This window comes from Cladophialophora yegresii (genome assembly GCF_000585515.1).
Source record: "Cladophialophora yegresii CBS 114405 chromosome Unknown aczIN-supercont1.6, whole genome shotgun sequence".
NCBI classification, from domain to species: domain Eukaryota; kingdom Fungi; phylum Ascomycota; class Eurotiomycetes; order Chaetothyriales; family Herpotrichiellaceae; genus Cladophialophora; species Cladophialophora yegresii.
Window position 1 is genome coordinate 335,201 of NW_006913050.1, and position 17,900 is coordinate 353,100.

The following is a 17,900-nucleotide window of genomic DNA, read 5'->3' on the forward strand; positions in this document are numbered from 1 at the left end:
CGTTTCTTCTTGAGGCCGAACGTAGGATTGGGGATATTTCGTTTTCGACAATTTTACCCGAGCACAAGTCACTGAATGCATCATGGACGACTCTTCTGCAACTAATCCTCACCACGAAAACCTCACCAACGGCACATCAACGTCAGATCGAAAGCATCCATCCTCGGCCACCAAGCTCTCACCCGCAGAGACACCACCTCAGCCAACAGCGCTCCAGCAACACGTCTTGTTCTGGGACAGGGACAATGATGGCATCATCCACCCTTGGGACGTCTACACGGGGTTTCGCGAACTTGGCTTCAATGTCCCGTTCTCCATCGGCTCCCTTCTAATTCCAATCTTTTTCTCGTATCCGACGAGCTTGGCCTATAGCTGGATCCCGGACCCGTTGCTCCGGATCTACGTGGACAGTGGACACAAGGCCAAGCACGGATCCGACACTGGAGTGTTTGATGTCGATGGTCACTTCCACGCCGACAGGTTCGATACCATGTTTGAGCGGTGGGACGTGGATCGATGTGGAGGACTGAGTGCCGACCAGATGTGGGCCATGTGGAAGAAGAACCGCCTCGCAGCCGACGTGGCGGGCTGGTGTTTCGCCTTCATGGAGCTGTGGACGACATGGTTGTTGTTGCAGAAAGACGGAAGGGTATGGAAGGAAGACTTGAGAGGCTGTTACGACGGAACACTGTTCTGGAAGATTAGCGAGCTCGTGCAAAAGGGGCAGTGGGATCAGGGGTACGGCATCCGAGATTTCTTTGATGGCATGCGCAGAGGTGGCACTTGGAGGAACTGGGAGGTCAAGGACCAAGGCCATGAGCATACGGGTAGTATGAATGGCTCAGCTCAGAAGAACTAGACGAGGTGGTGAGCAAACTCGAAGCAGTGTCAGTCAGGAAGGGTATCCTTGATCTGGCGTGAACACAGTCCTCTTTCCATTGGGGGTGCTCGCATGCGCGCCCAAGCGACCTATGAACGGGATCAGCTAATTACCAGCTGCAACACAATCCTGTGACGAAGGAAATCAACAGATCGAGTCGGATAAATGTCCCTTTACGCTGTGTCCCTTCAGTACCTCCTCTGCTTCTCACTCCGTGGTTCTTTCTTACAGCCAAGACCTGCTTATGTCATTCAGGTAGAGGCAGAAACATTCACCCAACGCTCACCTCACCTTCACCTCCCTTTCACATCACAGTCACCTTACTCACACCCAGTCATCTCGCTTTCGGAAACCCGAAATGTAATGAGGACATGCTCAACAAAGTATACGATGGAGATGGCCAGACTGCGTTGGAATATGATCTCGTGCAGCCGATACAGCCTCGTCGTCAAAGCCACTTCCCTTGTCTCGCGCCGCCATGTCTCGGCCCCGCGCCTCTCATGCGTGTCGTGAATGCCGTCGCAAAAAGTTGCGCTGCGACCTGGTCAGGCCTTCCTGCACAAGATGTGCGTCATCTGGCTCGCCGTGCGTCTACGGCGCCGGAAGCATTGGCAGTCGCGACTTTCAATTCGTGCAGACTACCTTCCATGGAGGTAGGGGTGAATCTTCTGGCGTGGGTAATTTAGAGTCAACGGAAGAGGTGGCGCTCTCTACGGCTCGCTTGAGAACCCTGGAGGAGAAACTAGAGAATCTCACCGCACAAGTTCAAGCACTGCATGGCAGAAATTCAACGCTGTCATTGATTCCTGCTTCCAGCGAACCGTCCGCTGACGTGGCCAACGACTTGACGAAGCGAGTACGTACAACTGAAAGCGCTGCTTCGGCCGAAGTAATGCGAGAATCTGGAGCAGGACATCTACTTGTTCAACCGGGTGGAAGGCTCCGCTATGTCTCGCGCGGACACTGGGCAGCAATGTGCGAAGAAGCAGGCGAGATTGAAATGCTACTCCGAGGCCAAACGCATTATGATCTTTTTGAGGGTCAGAAAGAGACTCGGTCCCCTGACGATGGCGATGTTGTCTCAACGCCAGCAGCTTGGGTTAAGTGGCAGCGTGCCTCCTCAAAGCTTCGCCAATCCTCACCCCTCCACACAATGCAGATTCTTGATCGATCTCGGGCTGATGCCCTCTTTGACGCATATATCTCTTGCTTCCACCCTGTGGTACCACTGACACACATCCCCACTCTCCAGAAGGACTATGAATTGGTCTGGGATCTGCAACGTTCGGGTGGCGCTCCCAGCACCATCCAAACAATGCCACTGATCCTCGCAGCATTGTATGCCGGAGCTGTAGTATACCACCATCCGTCGCTCAAAAACACCCGGCCAGATACTGACATCGAGCGCGTTGCTACAGAGATCCACCACGAGGCCAACGCCGCCCTGCACCTTGCACATTTCCCAAGGGTCCCAACGGTCGCAGGCTTGGCTGCTCACTTGATTCTTCAGGGCATGTGGATGAGGGACGAAGAGCCACTCTCTGCATCTGGCGATTTTGGCGTGGCAGTCCGTGTGGCTCAAATGCTCGGTTTACACAAGGATCCGTCACGCTTCAAGATCACTGTGGCACCAATCCAAGCCGAAATCCAACGGCGCGTTTGGTGGCATGTTTTCCACTGCGACGTTCTTGTCGCTGTGGCGTCTGGCCTTCCCCCACTGATTGAACGGAGCTCTTGGGACACCATGATGGTCAGCGATCTCTACGAAGACAGATTTGGGACCATGGAAGGGCTTCAGCACGACCAAGAATCTCGGGCACGTTACCAGCAAGGTGCAAGTGGTTCAGATGCATCGTCACTCGCCTCGCCGCTGGGGATCTGGTTGCAAGGCAAGTTCCAAGACGCATGTAAGTCTGCCATGACGTGAATGTGTTTCTCGCCTGATGACAGGTCTGCAGTATTAGTACGCAAGCTGTTGGATAAAGCTTTCCATGAGGATCAAATGACCATAGGCGACATGGTATCAGCTCGGAATGATCTACAGCTGCTGAGACGACAGTTGCGAGCCCGATCTCAGCTGATCCCGATCAACAGCTCTAATCATACTTACGAAGACAATGCCCAGTTCAACATGTGGGCTAAAGTGCTACTCACCACGCTAGGTGATAAGAACTGGTGGTTCCTGCACACTCCTCTCCTCCATCGCTCCATCACGCAGGCCTGGCAGAGTTTGATTCCAAAGTAAGCTGTCCTTCTTAGCCACTCCCTGTCTACGGTACATTGGGTTAGCTGACACGACTGCGTGGATTAGCCTTCAACTATACTGCTGCGCCTTCCTTGAGCAATACATCATCCTCTGCTGCGCCCAGGATTTCATTCGCTTCCATTGGTCCTGGCCGGGCAATCATCAACCACTGCACGCTCTGATGCTAGTGCTGAAGGAGGTTGAACGCAACCCGGCCGGCCCAGAGGTGGAGATCTCTTGCACGGTCATCGACCAGATCATGGCACTCTGTGCACCAGAAGGCGGGATAACAGCAAGTGGAAACGGAGCCATGATGCATCGTCCACTCAATGAAGGAGGTGCTGAAGCATGGGACCTCATCCGCCGCTTGCGTGCAAGGGTGTGGACCAAAATTGGCCGCGACCCTAATGCCATCCTGACAAGGGACGACGTGGAATCGATTGTGGCGCAAAAGCTGCAAGCCTTCAAAGCTTCTGGTGGCATACTGGCCCTGCGAACACCTCTTCCAAGTGAGGTGGCAGGCCGATTTGAGCAGTCTGTGGCCCAGCCTGGCACTTCTTTCCAGCCTGGGACATCCTTGCTCGCGAGCCCACTACCCGATGCAGTAATAGACCACGGTCAGTTCGACCAGTATACCTTTGGCCTTGGCGGTGGCAGGCCGACTCCGAACATCAATTGGGACGACTGGGACCAAGCCTTCAATACTGGGTACGATTGAGATGGCTGAGCTCTAGCGCAGATACTGCAGCTATGACGAAGGTTGTCCAACATCCTGGCAAGATGGAGCTGATGTCCAATGCCTGGTTGCGAGATGAACCCAGAGCGAAGACCTACCGTCAATACGCCGCACGGCAAACCAGTGTTTAGAGCCGGCCTCAAATCCGCCGCTGTCGTGTCCTGGCGACCCCCCGTGGACTGCCATGATAGAGCAAGCGTGAAATCTATGTTTGTGTAGTCAGTTGCCTGTGGTCTTCGGCATGTCCATAGGATGTTTTGTTTTGACCTGGGAGGTGTCGAGGTAAGCGTTTCACGAGTAACGCATCCCACATGCTAATTGGTCTATGATAGATCTGTCCCACTCTCGCGCACATAGAGTCAAGGCTGGGGCATTCGAGTAGAATTGTGTTCACGTTGCGTTCCCTGGAGCAGTGCACGAGGGCAAGGCTCTTGGCTCGATACTAACACTCCTTACACGGGCTCAGGCGGCATATGATGGTCCAAGCGATGTACCCGATAGCATATTGATAGTCTATTCTGTCGGTACTTTATCGCTGCTCATTTCTATCATCGCCCTCTGTCACGCGGCCGCTTTCTTCGCCTCATTCTCAACATCATACAGGAAGAAGAAATCATTATATTCATTCGAAAACGTCTTTGCCTTCGGCCCAGGGATCTCCCCGCCGTAATACCGCTTGATCTCGGATATCATCTTGTCCGGTGGGCCCATCATCTTGTTGGACATGACCTGCACGGCACTGACGCGCGGGATGCGAAGGCGATCAAACACCTCCAGCTTCGAGGGCACATCCGCAGGAGACTCAACACCGGTGAACAGCACCTGCAGAGCCATGGCATCTTCCAAAGCCATGGACGCGCCCTGGCCGTGCGTCGGCAGCATCAGGTGCGCCGCATCGCCAATCAGCACGACGCGGCCTTTGGCGAACCGCTCGACCGGATCGCGCCACATCTGCGTGTAGACCTTGATGTCCGTGGCGCCGTCGCACACGGCCTGCACGGCCGGGTGGAAATCTTTGGCGTCGGCCAAAAAATTGTCCACATCCGCCGGCGAGTCCCATCCCACGAGGCCCCTTTCGGCCGGCTTGGTCGGGTGAACGAGCGCGACATACAACAGTTCTCCGCCACGACAAGGGTACGTGTTGATCAGCAGGCCCGGGCGGCCCACTTCGGTCTTGTAAAACGTCGTGAACCCCGGGGGTTGGTCCCTGTAGAACTGCCCTGCCTCAGGGTGCGCGAGGATCCTGTCCATAGGCTGCAGAAAGCGATACATCGACATCGGGGACTTGTTGACCGGGCAAGGCCGACCCAGTACTTTGGAAATGAGTTCGCTGTGCGCCCCGTCCGCGATAACCACTAAATCCTTGGTGACGGTCTCCCTGTTCGCGAACGAGATGATCCCACGCCCGACGTCCACGTCCGTGACCTCGACGCCGAGATTGATTTCCGCGTGCGTGGCAGATACCAGCGTTTTCAGCCCCGTGTGCAGGTCGGCCCGGTGGAAGAGCAGCCAGCGATCACCGTACTTGGTCGTGATATCCGTGAAGAACTCCTCCGAGTCGAGCGCCAGCGTGTCGCCTCTCAGCCGGCGCATCTGGCTGTAATCCAGGGCTCCCGCGGCGGCGAAGTCGAAGCCCCATTTGGAGAGGATCCGGCTGCCGTTGGGGCCGATGATGATGGCCGCGCCCGTCTCGTTGCGGAATTGAGACTTTTCGTAGACACTGACTGAGTGGCCGGCGTGGGAGAGGGCGACGGCGGCGGCGAGGCCAGCGATGCCTGCTCCGACGATGCCGACTTGTAATTGGTGGGGTGGCATTGTGCGGTGCAATAGAGAGGAGTACTCGGTACTTGTGGCACACAGTTGTAGGCGTGGGTGAGTAGCAGGACAGTGTGGGATGAGCAGTCAGATGTGGAAAAGGGTTCAAGTCTCAGTGTTTGATTCAGATCTCATATTGTTTACCGTGTAGTTGATCTCATGAGAGCTTACCGAGTTGATACGGCTTGCACAGGGCAGGTTATCTACTGTGTGGTCCGTAAGACGATGGTGCTGGTTACCTTAAGTACTGCATACAAAATGCACCAGTAGTCCGTAGTGTCCGTCTTCCTGCAGGATCTGCCGCTTTCTCAATTAGGGATTATTCGGCTTCTAGATCTCAGAGCCCATTAACGCCTGGGCTGTGGTGGTAAGCAGCCCTAAGCGGCTTAGGCGGCCCTAAGTTACTCTTAGCCGCAGAAGCTCAACTGCGCCTGCAGCTTGCGTTAATTAGACCAAGCGAGAGTTTCGTGACGCGATCCAGCGGAAGGCCTTGACACAGTACAGAGTCCACAGTACGTCACACAATATCCCCTACCAACACTACCTGCTTACTACAGTACTCTGGTATTCTCCCTACTGTGTACTCCGTACATGCTCCTCATCCAGACTACCACGCTTTCTTCCGTTCCCACGCTGTCCTGTATCGTCTCCGTGTTGAACAATCTCCCTCCATCCCAGCAACACCAATCCTCTACCCCTCGCAGAAGACACATACATACAACGAGAGACCAAATCACCTCCACCTCCACGCACCAACACAGCTCGAGCCACCCACACACCACTAGACCTTGAGCCACACAATGTCCTTGTCACAATCTACCCCGTCCTCTCTCTCCTCTGCGGTCCTCCCCTCCCGCATCCTCCTCTCCGCGCTCGGCCTCGCCACCGCCGCGGGAGGCTACCTCGCCGACTGGAACGAGACCCACGTCTTCAACCCGCGCTGGCCCGCCCACGCCAAATTCCACAACGGCCAGACCATGTCCACGGGCCTCGGCCTGGGTTTGCTCACGTGGTACTATACCTGGCGGAGCACCAACAGTGGGACCCCAACGGGCCTGCTTGACAATCTGCTCACCGCAACGCTGCTGAGCAGTCTGTACTGGGCCACGCAGCTGAGCGCGATCCTCTACCCGGGCACGAAGTGGGTGGATGATGAGTTCAAGGAGAGTCATGGCGAGCCGCAGAAGAGGGGGGCGCCCGTGTTGTTGGGGCTTAGTTGGGCGGCGTTTGGGGTCGGGTGGTATAGGCTTATGCAGTGAATGGGCGAGCGAAGGGAGCGTACGGACGAAGGGAAGAGCGAACGGGTATGGGTGCATGGATGCGTGGGAGAAGAGGATGTCGATGGAAGGGAATTGGAAGCGAGGGAAATCCCGAGAGAGGGAGGAGGGAGAGAGCCCGTGTGGGGGTGTGGTGTCATGAATTGTCCTATCATGGCTTCAGCATCTCCCTTGCCCGCAGGCCTGTACTATATCACGAATTGGTAGAGTGGGAATATCCCCAGGGAGAAAGAGACGGGAGAGATAGAGAGACCGTGCCTCTACCCGTGTCACGCCTTGTTCTTGGACGGACAGATTGCATTTCTACGTACTCCGGCACCTCCTCTGCCTTCCTGGCCTGTACGATATCACGGAATTGGGAGCGTGGAAAATCTCGAGAGAGTGGCTCATGCATTGTTCTGTGCGGATGGGAGGTATCTTGAACACAGGACTCGCCCGCCTACTCAAGTACCTAGCCTGTACTATTGTCCCCATTGGGCTGCAAAGACAGGGCTTCAATCCAGTTTAGGGACAACGAGTCCAAGACGAATGAATCTAGTTCTACTATCCTGTGCATTTCCATCGACTACAGCTTATAGAGTCCACGGTATTTAAACCCTTGAAATCCCATACTGCAATGTGTAAGTCCGCTTTTCCAGAGAGCATGAATCAAGTCCACGATTCGACCTAAAAGTACCTTTCCTATCAGCTGTAGCACAGTCTCGACACCTGGCCCATGGACCCATCCCGGGGCGTTACCCTCGCTATACACTTATTTCCCTCCCTGTCCATTGCTTGATCGTTAATAAGCCTTGTTGTTCTCGGCCTCCCGTCCCCTCGGCGTCGGCTCGCCATGTCGGGCAAACATTCTCCTCAGGCCCGTGACCAGAAGATCCACAGCCCTGGCTGGGCCTTTGGCCAAGTTTGAGAGGCTGACTCGTCGGACGCGGAACAGGTAATATAGCGTGATGCAGGCGAAGATCTGGCCAAATGTTAGTGACCTAGGCATTGGGGCTGGATGGAGAAGAACAAGGAGACGCAAGGGAAAGAAAAGGCAGTCACCACAACACGAAATAGACATGTTACAGCATGACGCGCACTTACATTGAAGATGATGTACGCGAAGCCGATTCCAAAGTTGCGCCACCTGTCGCTCGCGTAAATGTTGCTGCCCGCGAGGAATTGATCCGCCGACGTCAGCGGGCAATACTGGCATTGACTCGTCGCGGCGGGGTTGTATAATTGGCCAGGGGCTCCGCCTTGGAGATACCTCGCTAGGTACGCGCCGCAGGTCTGGCCTGGAGGAGGGTCGAAGTTGGCGAGTTCATTGTCCGCGCACTGGACCCTTCGGCCACGCAAGCCAGTAGCAGCCCACCCGCCGACCAGGTATGTCATGGGGGAGACGCGGTCTGGGAATGCACCGTCAGTCATTAAGACGTTGAGAAAAGCGGCTTGTACTCACACATGAAGATCCAAAACCCAGGTAGCGCCGTCGGGCTTTGCAGGACGCCGTTGAACGTGAGCATCATACTGAAGAGCAGCGTTGCGATGTTGCCGGCCGTTTCGGCGTCTGGCATTGCCGCGATAATCATGTGTGCAAAGGTCGAAGTGAAGACCAGGAATTGGATGACGAATAGCAGCATGAGGCCCCTGGTCTCGTTGTCTTGGTTCTTGCCGAAGATGGCAAAGTACCAGGATACCCACATCACAATGGCCAGGACGATTTGGTACGGAATCTCGACGAGGATGTTGGCGACGAGGAAGGCGATCCACGAGTAAGCTTTGGAGGGCCGTTCGCGCACCTCGTACAGCGATCGTTGGATCACGAAGCGGGGCATGATCTGCTGGACGAGTGTAGAGAAGATGCTGTCGTCGTTAGATACGCTCATTCAACCGGTGGACATTTCGACTTACGTGACCAGCATGAAGATGCCAAAGATGGTGTTCTGCAGCCCCGTTGCGGTGGAATTCTGCTTGTAGAACGAGAAACCGATGAACAACGCCGACATGATGCCCAGGAGAAATCTAAACTTGTGTTAGCGACCCATCCTTGGTAGCAGAAGCAGAATAATGTCCTCACTTTCCACTGATATACGAAGGGGTCCTCCAGTATTGCTGGAATACTCTCTGGGTGACATGGTAGATCTGCGAGGTCAAGGGCATGGCAAACTCTGACGTGTTGGAACTTTCGGCCGCGGGCTCTGATCTCTTTGCTTCGTGGATCCGGTCCAACTCTGCCTGCACCTCTTTGGCTTCTGGCGATGTCTTCCAGACCTCACTCCAGTCGCGGTCCGCTTTCTTACCGCAAATGTCGAGCATATACTCGGCAGGGTTAGCTTCATCAGGACACCGAGCGGCACCGTTCATCTCGAAATAGTCGAGCAGGGTCCGTGAGTTCTGGCCGATGTCGCCAAAGTATATAGTCTTACCTCCTCTCATCAGAAAAAGCAATCTGTCAAATGACTGAAAGAGTATCGCGGACGGTTGGTGAATGGTACACAGGATTGCTTGGCCGGAATCTGCCAGTTTGCGCAGGAACGCGACGATCGACCATGAGCTTTGGGAGTCAAGGCCTGAGGTGGGCTCGTCGAGGAAGATGAGAAGCGCCGGCTTTGCTGCAAGTTCAACGCCTATAGTAAGCAGCTTGCGCTGTTCAACATTGAGGCCTTCGCCCGGATTGCCAACGATAGCTTCCGCAAAATCTTCCATGCTGAGCATTTTGATGACTTCTTCGACAAACTCGTCCTTTTCTGGCCGTGGGACAGATTTCGGCTGGCGGAGGTAAGCTGAGAAGCGAAGAGCCTCTCGGACGGTTGTCGTTTCAAGATGGAGGTCTTGTTGCTGTACATAGCCGGTCTTGCGCTGAAAAGACGGATCAAGAGGCTTGCCGTTCACAAACTGCGAGGAAGTTAAGACGGGACTCGAGGGCTTGTAAACGACTGGTGATGGCTTACCATGTCACCCGTCAAGACTCCAATACTAGTTCTCTGCGCCAAGGCATCGAGCAGAGTAGTTTTGCCCGCACCTGATGTCCCCATCAACGCTGTCAGTGTGCCTGGTTTCACCCATCCAGAAATGCCATCGAGTAGTCTCCGAGGTTCGCCCTTGATTTTGATGTCGAGTGTTACATTGCGCCAGGTAAAGACGTCCTTCTGTGCAGGGAGTGCCTTGACTTCTTCAGCCTGCTTCTCCTCAACTGGGTCGTCTGAGCTGATGCTCTTCTCGTTGGTTTGCAGGCGCTCTTCGTCTGTCCTGCCTTGCTGGAGATATGCCGGAACATGGCCCCGGCGGAAAACCAAGAATTCGGCCGTAGAAGTTGTGTCGGAGTTGACCTCGGTGGCGACGAAGTAGATCGCAAAGAAGAAGATCATAAAGGCGAACAGGAAGCCGAGGTTGCGCCAAACATGACTGTAGGAGTAGCCATAAGAAGAATTAACCCAGCGGTCGCCTGACACAGTAGTCTGACCAGCCACAGCTCCAGCAACAGCGCATTGGAAGTTATTACCAGTGCCGTAAGGTGGCACCAAGCTCGTCGGAGCACAGGGAAACTCGCGCCCATGGACTTCATTGACCAGAAGGGCCTCGAACGCGTACGCCACGGGATTGATCCAGGAGGACCATTCGAACCAAGGATGCATATATGACCGCTGTAGTGTGAATCCAGTGTAGATCACAATCCAAAGCACCATCACGCCGGCGATTGCCAAAGCAGCCGATATGGTCTTGGTGACCGCCGCGGTGCTCCGAAAGATGGCTGACATGGTTAACATGGCCACGAAGTTGAACAGGAAGAAGATGAAAAAGTTGGACGCTTCATACCGCAGCCCGGCCAGGAAGTACAAAATGATGTTGAAGACCGTAGTTGTACAGAACTTGATCGGTAAATCGGCCACAATGCCTGCGACAGCTTCAGTGAATGGGTGGTAAAAGGCATATGACTTGTGCTTGGCAACAATCGGCCGTTGCGCGTAGAGGGTGTTGATCTCGACAATTGACTGTAGGGCACTGAGCAGGACTGCAAAGAACAGTACAGAGCCCTTTGCGAAGAAGCTGCCGGTAGAAAGTGGAGTCCCGAAGAAGATGGAGCCGATGATCAAGGCTTGCACGATCTGGCTAAAGACGACGGCACTAGATAAAGCGGGTGTGAGTATTGACCGACTTGACTCTAAGCCAGGAAGGGCTCGACTTACATGGTGGATGCTTTGTCGTTCCAGAGCCTCTGATACGCTCGGGTCACGCAGACACGAATCTGCATGGGAATGCTGATTACATAGGGTGATTTTGGGCGGACGTGTTCAGCCTGCTGCCGGTGATGTGAGTCCCTGAACGCTTCTAGCGCCTTTTCACCACTGCCGTCCTCTTGCTCAGCGTGTTCTATCTCTTCTTGAGCCGCTTTGAACTGAGAGCTTTCCCGCCAGTATTTCTCGAAATCTTTAGCTGTCCGGGGCACTTTGTTTTCGAAACCCTGTCGCGGTTGTCTCTCTCTAGGGTTGGTGACAGAGCTGCAATTGAGTATTTAGCGAAACCTCCGGCGCAGTATCCCAAATGTCAAGTTGTGGTCTTTACTTACGTCAAAAAGTCGCCGGTGGTCTGCCTCGGTGGACAGTACCAGCCCATGTCTTCGAAATATGGCCGAGCCTCGTGGCAAGGCCCGAAGTAGATCTGTCTGCCTTCGTACAGGACGATTGCCTTGTCGCATAAGTCATATATGGCTTGCGAGGCTTGGTAGATGGCGATGAGCGAAGTGAGGCCACCGAAGTCGGCTGCAATCCTGAGCGAGCGGACAAACTCAAGCGCAGTCTGCGAGTCGAGACCACGTGTAGAGTTGTCCCAGGCCGCAATTGGCGAACCTGGGAAAAAAATGAGCCTATATCGCTGGTACAGCAGTATATTCACATACCGGCTAGGGCCATCTCGGCGATACTGACACGCTTGCGCTCTCCGCCACTGACACCACGGACAAAGTCGTCCCCCACTTTGGTATTCCGTGTATGTGCTGATTGACAGGTCAGTATCCACGACACACACACATGATTGGATGCGTTTGGATACGTACATAGACCGAAAATGTTCATCATGACGGATGCCATATATTTCGCCCACTCGTCCCGGGGAGCATCCAGTATTCTGTTGGACGGTGTTTTGCACGCAGCAGCGAAGTTGAGGGTTTCTCCCACAGTAAGATGAGGAAAGTGCTTTTCGTTCTCCTGGTTGTAAATGGCTTCACCCCTAAACTCCTTCACAAATAGATCCTGCGGTATGCCAGAATATGTGATCTTTGAGTCCTCTGAGAGTGCCAAACCCTGAAGTTCACCACAGATACTCTTGAGGAATGTGGAACAGCCGCTTCCTGGCCGGCCAAGGACGATAAGCAATTCTCCGCTGTTGACATGTCCATTGAAGTTGCGGAGGATTTGTTTCTCCTCAGGATGGCTGAAGAACTCGCGGAGACGGAAGGGCTGCGTCAAGACGGAACCGACAGTGTTCTGAAGTACCAGTGCGGACCCTTTCCCAGAAATGTTGAGATTCTTGAAGGTGAAGCCAGATCGTCGTGGCTTGATATTCTGCTCCTCAAGCAGTTGGAGGAACTTCCGGATCCAGAGGTAAAAATTGAAGGCCGGGTTGTTGGGATCGAATTCAGGTGACTCTATCGCCATGCCCGCAACAGTGTCCTGTTTTTGGAGACCATCGCTTCTATAGGACTTTGTGCGTGACCGCGCCCCGGACAGAATGGAAGCAATTTTTGCCAGCTCATCGCGGGTGGTCTCGTCTCCGTCATCAAAGCGGTATTCGTCTATGTCTCTCGTCTTTCGCGTCCGGATTCGCTCGAATGCCGGAGCTTCGGAGCTGCTTGTTGAAATTTCGCGCTCAAGCTGATCCTCTGCTGGGGCAGGAGGCACAGAAGAAGGTGCTTCGTTTTCGTTGCCCATGACGTGAAGGCTGGCTCAGCCGCGGGCCTACTGACAAAGGCGGGACGACCAAAACACGTCAAGGAACCGCCTTGAATAGTGGAAGCAGGCTTTCTCGGGTGATGGTTGTTGAGGCTCCGATGCACACAGTGTCGCTCAGGTACTTAGATACTCACATGAAGTGGCTTAGATATTGAATTGACGTTGCAATGAACACAGGACCACAAACCGGGCTTGATCGACATGAAACAAGCTGTGGCTAAAGACTTTGGGTAGACAGGTATGTAAAGAGCTGCTCTCGTACAACGCGCCTTTGTCGTTGGGCCATACATCCGTCCGGCAAGCCAGTGGTGTGAATCGAGGCATCCTTGCCTGTCAGTCCGAACTCAATGGGAAAGTCAAAATCGGTCGGATTCCCACGGTGCCGCATAGACTTGGCTACCCTGTAGAGATGAATTGCATATGCGCAGTATGCACGCCTATTCCTTTTGCTGTCATTCTACGGAATTGGGTTCACCAGGTTTCCACAAGTGTTGACATTTGAGTGCCCGAGTGATATCACCATTTTGCGATCGTACATTATGCCGAATCTTGAGTAGTGCTGACTTTGAACCACGGTGTGAAACTGCCAACCATCTTCCAGCAAGCAGAGACTTTGGAAGGAGGACAATCTGTTGCTGGGGTCCAGTAACGGGCAGTGTCCGGGGTGGCCTGAACAAGATGCTAGCCCTGCATGTGCTCGTGCGCCACTCGTAGTAATCCATTATATAATGCCGAGATGGGTCCATTGCAGGTGCCGAGTGGATGGCAAGCTGTTTGCGAGTTGGTGACTCAGCTGCGAAGAGTATTTCCAGCTTAGCTTAGTTTTGTGACAGTCGGAAATGACGATTGCGGAACCATTGGGAACGATTCAGTTCAGGACGGAGAATGGAGTACATACTGTGTACTTGCGAAAAGTCAGTGTTCGGTAATCCCGGATGATCAACAGGGTCGACGGACCGGACAAAGTCCGCGGCCAAGGCACAAGCGATTGACAGTCAGTTGTGCATCGGCACTAAGTTTGATTTCAACTGCTCGGACCATGCAAGCCGACTGGAGGATCTTGCGAAGCGGAATCCTGGCAAAGTACTCTATTTGCTCAGGCACCGGGACCAAGCAGAATGAATAGCTTTGCGAGGGAATCGACAGTTCTGATGAGCGCACCAAGAGTTCACCAAGGTTCCTCGTTTGATGAGTAAGCGGTCGGCCAAGCCGCTAACCCAAAACGTGGCTACTCGCGAAATTGAGCCGCGAGTGACCGACTCGAGCAGATTCAAGCAGACTCATGCAACCTCACCAGACAGTCTAGCAGTTGTCATTGACTCGATACAATATCCACAACGCCGCCGAGAAGACGACTGCATCGCTTTCTCAGGATGATGAAATGTCTTTGCCTGGTCTTGGCCTAGAAGAGCCCGAGGAGGTTCACACCGTCGAGACCACCCAACATGACTTGGCGAAGGAGACCGAATGGCGGTTCGAGGTCCCCGTGGGCAAATACGTGCAGGTCAAAGTACGAACGAAATCCCTGCCATCGTACGCCTAGGTTCTGACACTGATCTAGTTGCTGACTGGTACCGCCGAACTGTTCGGCACTGAACTTGTCACCGGAAACACCTATACTTTTACGGCCACCAAAGCCGCAATCTACACGTGGAACGGCTGCTCCTTCGAGATCAGCGGCGATGCCCTGCAGAGCGAGTACACTGCCGAGGAGACGCCCATGAGTGACTACATCAACGTTCACTTTGCCCTTGAGGAACTGCGTGACCGAGCGCGAGCCAATGGACGTGAAGGACCGAGAGTCTTGGTCCTGGGTCCAGACAATGCAGGCAAAACTACCCTTGCGAAAATCCTCACGGGGTACGCCAACAGGTCGGGACGCTCGCCCGTCGTTGTCAACCTGGACGTGAAGGAAGGCGTCATGAGCATCCCCGGCACCTTGACCGCAACCGTGTTCAAGACGCTGATGGGCGTGGAAGAAGGCTGGGGGGCCGCGCCCATGTCAGGACCTAACGGAGCCATCCCGGTCAAGTTGCCCCTCGTCTACTTCTTCGGCAGCTCGAGGCCAGAAGAAAAGGAAGGCAAAGTCTACAAGGCTCAAGTCAGTCGACTAGCTCTCGCAGTCGCAGGGCGTCTTGCCCAAGATCCCGAGGCCAGAGAAAGTGGCCTCATCATCGACACTCCTGGCAGCCTGACAAACATCACGGCCGGCAACAGGGTGGGATACGACATCATCCAGGACGTTGTATCAGAGTTCGCCGTCTCCGCCATCATCTGCCTAGGTTCAGAAAGACTCTACAGTGACATGGTCAAAAGATTCGACGGCCAGCCCGTCCCGTCACGCAGCTCAGCCACATATTCACCAGAAACGCTATCCGTGATCAAGCTGGCCAAATCAGGCGGCTGTGTCGACCGCGATGTGGCTTACATGACTGCCTTCCGTGCTGCTCAAATCAAGACATATTTCTACGGCAACCCTCGGCTCAGCAACGGAGTCGCATTACAACCTCGACAGCAACAAGTCGACTTCTCGACTCTGAGTGTCTGGCGACGAGTTGGGACAACGCCGGATTCGTCAGCGCTTGCGGCGACTGGCGAATATGACGAGGACTCCTTCCTGCCCGGTGGGGCCGACGATGCAGACGACACGTTTCCAGCGACAACAAAAGTCGCCCTACCCCCAAATCAGATCTTTGAACGGATGACCGCTCCAGTGGCCGCGATGCGAAGCTCCGTACTCGCGGTACTGAACTGTGATGGCGAAGCCGACCAGGAGGTCAAGAGAGACAGTAGCGTCATGGGCTTTCTTTACGTGACGGACACGGACGAGGCGAGAGGAAGAATCAGTTTGCTGAGCCCGGTGGCCGGCAGGGTGCCGAACAGAGCGATTGTGTGGGCCGGTTGGCCTGAGGGCGTCATGGGCTTGGAGAGGATGTGAACCACAACACGGCAATTTCGTTCTGGATACTAGAAATACACCGCCGTTTGGCCAGAAATAATCAATTCTAGAGCTAGGTCTGTTTCTTGAGTGTCACGCTCTATATACCCGGCAACCAACCCTCTAAGGAATTCGTATCTATCAATTGCTCGATGTCTCTCCTAGGCAAGGCATAGCCGCTTCAGTCCACCAGGCTCCGCAAAATGTCAAGAACAGACCTTATGCCCTTGAGCGCGTTCTCATCTGACCCGTCACCGGGCGTCCACCTGGCGTGCGCAAAATCAATCAGTCGTACCTCGTGGATCTTGTGTGGTTTTGTGTCCTGTGCTTCATCCTCATCGGCGTCTTCATCTTCGTCCTCATCTTCGTCATTGATCCTGCCCTCTTCACCATCTTCATTCTCCTCCCTGGCAATACTTTCTTCCAAGGCGTCCTCATCGCCTTCATACACCATCAACACACTCGCGCTGTACATCCTACTCTCTTCGTTCTCGAGCACATACTGAATACTCTCCAGTTCGCGGATGAATCGCTGGACGATGAACCGTGCGCGTTTTTGCTTCAAAGTGACCTTCTTCTCGACTGCTGCGCCGTCGCCGCTCTCTTCAACCGCACCAAAGTACGCGGTGAAAGCATCAACCACGTTCTCCGCCTTGAAAGACTGCCCATAGAACTTGTTGTAGGATTTATACCCGTTCTTGACCTCGACGTACTCGTTCTCAACGGGCGACAGCGGCGTGTTGGAGTCTTCTCCACCACCCCAGATCTTCATGCCTGCAACTCGAAAGCCCAGACTCCCACTCGTTGTCCGCTCGGCCACTTCGTCCAACTTTCTCCTCTTCGCCAGCGGTGCTTCGTCGTCCCAGAGCCTCGAGCCGAGCTTCACGTCCAGCACATTCGGACGTTTGAACCCGCTCGCCACGTTCTCCAAGACGATCGCCGTGCCTGTGGAGAGCTTCTTCCCGCCCGAAGGTTTCCAGGTCGCGCGCTTAATGAGGCCTGGGGTCGGGTCGGCGATGACGCCCGCGGGCGCGGCTACGCCGTGGTGGGATGCCCCTTGGAGTATGGGTGCGACTGCGTCTTGGTCTTCATGTTGGGACAAAGAGCCGATGAAGGTGGGCATATGCGCCTGGAAGAGGGGGTGGTCTTTCGCGGACTCGTAGAAGTCGATCTCGGCTCGCGTGCAGGGCTTGATGATCAGGGAGCCGGACGCGTTGGAGCTGATTCCTTCACTATGCGATAGATTCGTTAGTACAGACACGCTGCGGGTACCTGGGCAGGGTGGCAGGGCTTACTGTCCGGCGGCGCTGTGGTCGAAGGGTATGAGCTCGGATTCATTGGGCGTGACTGCGATTTTCTTGCTGGCGTGGGATGCTTGGGGTGTTGCCATGGTGTAGGATGAGGGTAGACGAGGAGTGATGCACGAGAAGGAATGGAGAGATCTCTACACTGTAGATTTTCAGTCTATCATTGTTGGGCGGCCGATCTCACCCGCTCTGAGGGCTGGGAAGTTCCAAGTTCATGGTCGAGGCAGTTCTCGAAACGCCCGCCGGATTGCTGCTTTCATTGGCGGAACCCGTGTTGCTGTCGACCCCTTCCGAGGTGGAAGACGCGGGGCCAGCGACATCTTCCTCTGCTCGTCTTTTGGCGCAATGGAAGAGTCGATAGCTCATGTCCATAATAAATAACAAAGAAGTGAATCTAGGTGGACTTCCAGGCACACCATCCGGCTGTCTACAGACATGATTGTTTGCTGAACCGACCTTCACTACCCATCATCTTCTCTTGCTTGTTAGCGGTGAATAATGTTTCAAACCTGGCTTCATGTTCGGACCGTCACTGTTCAACCTCAGGGTGACGTTCCAAGATAGTCTTCAAGGAGTTGAGCCGCCAGGTCACTTGCTCCAGAGGGACCTGCCTATGTCTCTTGGTTGACCATCAGAGTTCTTCCGTCTTGCCTCACCCGTCAATCTTGTACGCCTCACTCTATCGCAAGAAAATGGCACGAGGTATAGAGCCAACGCCCGTGGCGCAAGGCTCAATTCAACCTGAGCATGCTGTGACCCATGATACCGACCC

At 54.5% G+C, this 17,900-nt stretch overlaps 7 protein-coding genes across 7 annotated transcripts; 4 read left to right on the forward strand and 3 right to left on the reverse strand.

Annotated features, from left to right (window-relative positions):
• Positions 1-82: 82 nt before the first annotated feature.
• A1O7_08124 (uncharacterized protein) lies at positions 83-859 on the forward strand (the record flags this gene model as incomplete). The annotated part of the gene is made up of 1 exon (XM_007762118.1): positions 83-859. The coding sequence occupies one exon, from the start codon at positions 83-85 to the stop codon at positions 857-859; it is 777 nt and encodes a 258-aa protein (XP_007760308.1).
• A 994-nt stretch (positions 860-1,853) lies between these two features.
• On the forward strand, positions 1,854-3,843 carry A1O7_08125 (uncharacterized protein; the record flags this gene model as incomplete). Its single annotated transcript, XM_007762119.1, has 3 exons — positions 1,854-2,787; positions 2,839-3,121; positions 3,192-3,843. 3 exons carry the CDS (start codon positions 1,854-1,856, stop codon positions 3,841-3,843), a joined length of 1,869 nt encoding a protein of 622 aa, XP_007760309.1.
• A 579-nt stretch (positions 3,844-4,422) lies between these two features.
• On the reverse strand, positions 4,423-5,676 carry A1O7_08126 (uncharacterized protein; the record flags this gene model as incomplete). The annotated part of the gene is made up of 1 exon (XM_007762120.1): positions 4,423-5,676. The coding sequence occupies one exon, from the start codon at positions 5,674-5,676 to the stop codon at positions 4,423-4,425; it is 1,254 nt and encodes a 417-aa protein (XP_007760310.1).
• An 800-nt stretch (positions 5,677-6,476) lies between these two features.
• A1O7_08127 (uncharacterized protein) lies at positions 6,477-6,935 on the forward strand (the record flags this gene model as incomplete). Its single annotated transcript, XM_007762121.1, has 1 exon — positions 6,477-6,935. One exon carries the CDS (start codon positions 6,477-6,479, stop codon positions 6,933-6,935), a length of 459 nt encoding a protein of 152 aa, XP_007760311.1.
• Positions 6,936-7,734: 799 nt separating this feature from the next.
• A1O7_08128 (ATPase) lies at positions 7,735-12,862 on the reverse strand (the record flags this gene model as incomplete). Its single annotated transcript, XM_007762122.1, has 10 exons — positions 7,735-7,914; positions 8,037-8,341; positions 8,395-8,798; positions 8,847-8,957; positions 9,013-9,830; positions 9,887-11,060; positions 11,123-11,434; positions 11,503-11,782; positions 11,833-11,928; positions 11,989-12,862. The coding sequence occupies 10 exons, from the start codon at positions 12,860-12,862 to the stop codon at positions 7,735-7,737; spliced, it is 4,554 nt and encodes a 1,517-aa protein (XP_007760312.1).
• Positions 12,863-14,264: 1,402 nt separating this feature from the next.
• Positions 14,265-15,821, forward strand: A1O7_08129 (uncharacterized protein; the record flags this gene model as incomplete). The annotated part of the gene is made up of 2 exons (XM_007762123.1): positions 14,265-14,393; positions 14,445-15,821. 2 exons carry the CDS (start codon positions 14,265-14,267, stop codon positions 15,819-15,821), a joined length of 1,506 nt encoding a protein of 501 aa, XP_007760313.1.
• A 181-nt stretch (positions 15,822-16,002) lies between these two features.
• A1O7_08130 (uncharacterized protein) lies at positions 16,003-17,211 on the reverse strand (the record flags this gene model as incomplete). Its single annotated transcript, XM_007762124.1, has 2 exons — positions 16,003-17,053; positions 17,117-17,211. 2 exons carry the CDS (start codon positions 17,209-17,211, stop codon positions 16,003-16,005), a joined length of 1,146 nt encoding a protein of 381 aa, XP_007760314.1.
• Between the last annotated feature and the right edge of the window lie 689 nt (positions 17,212-17,900).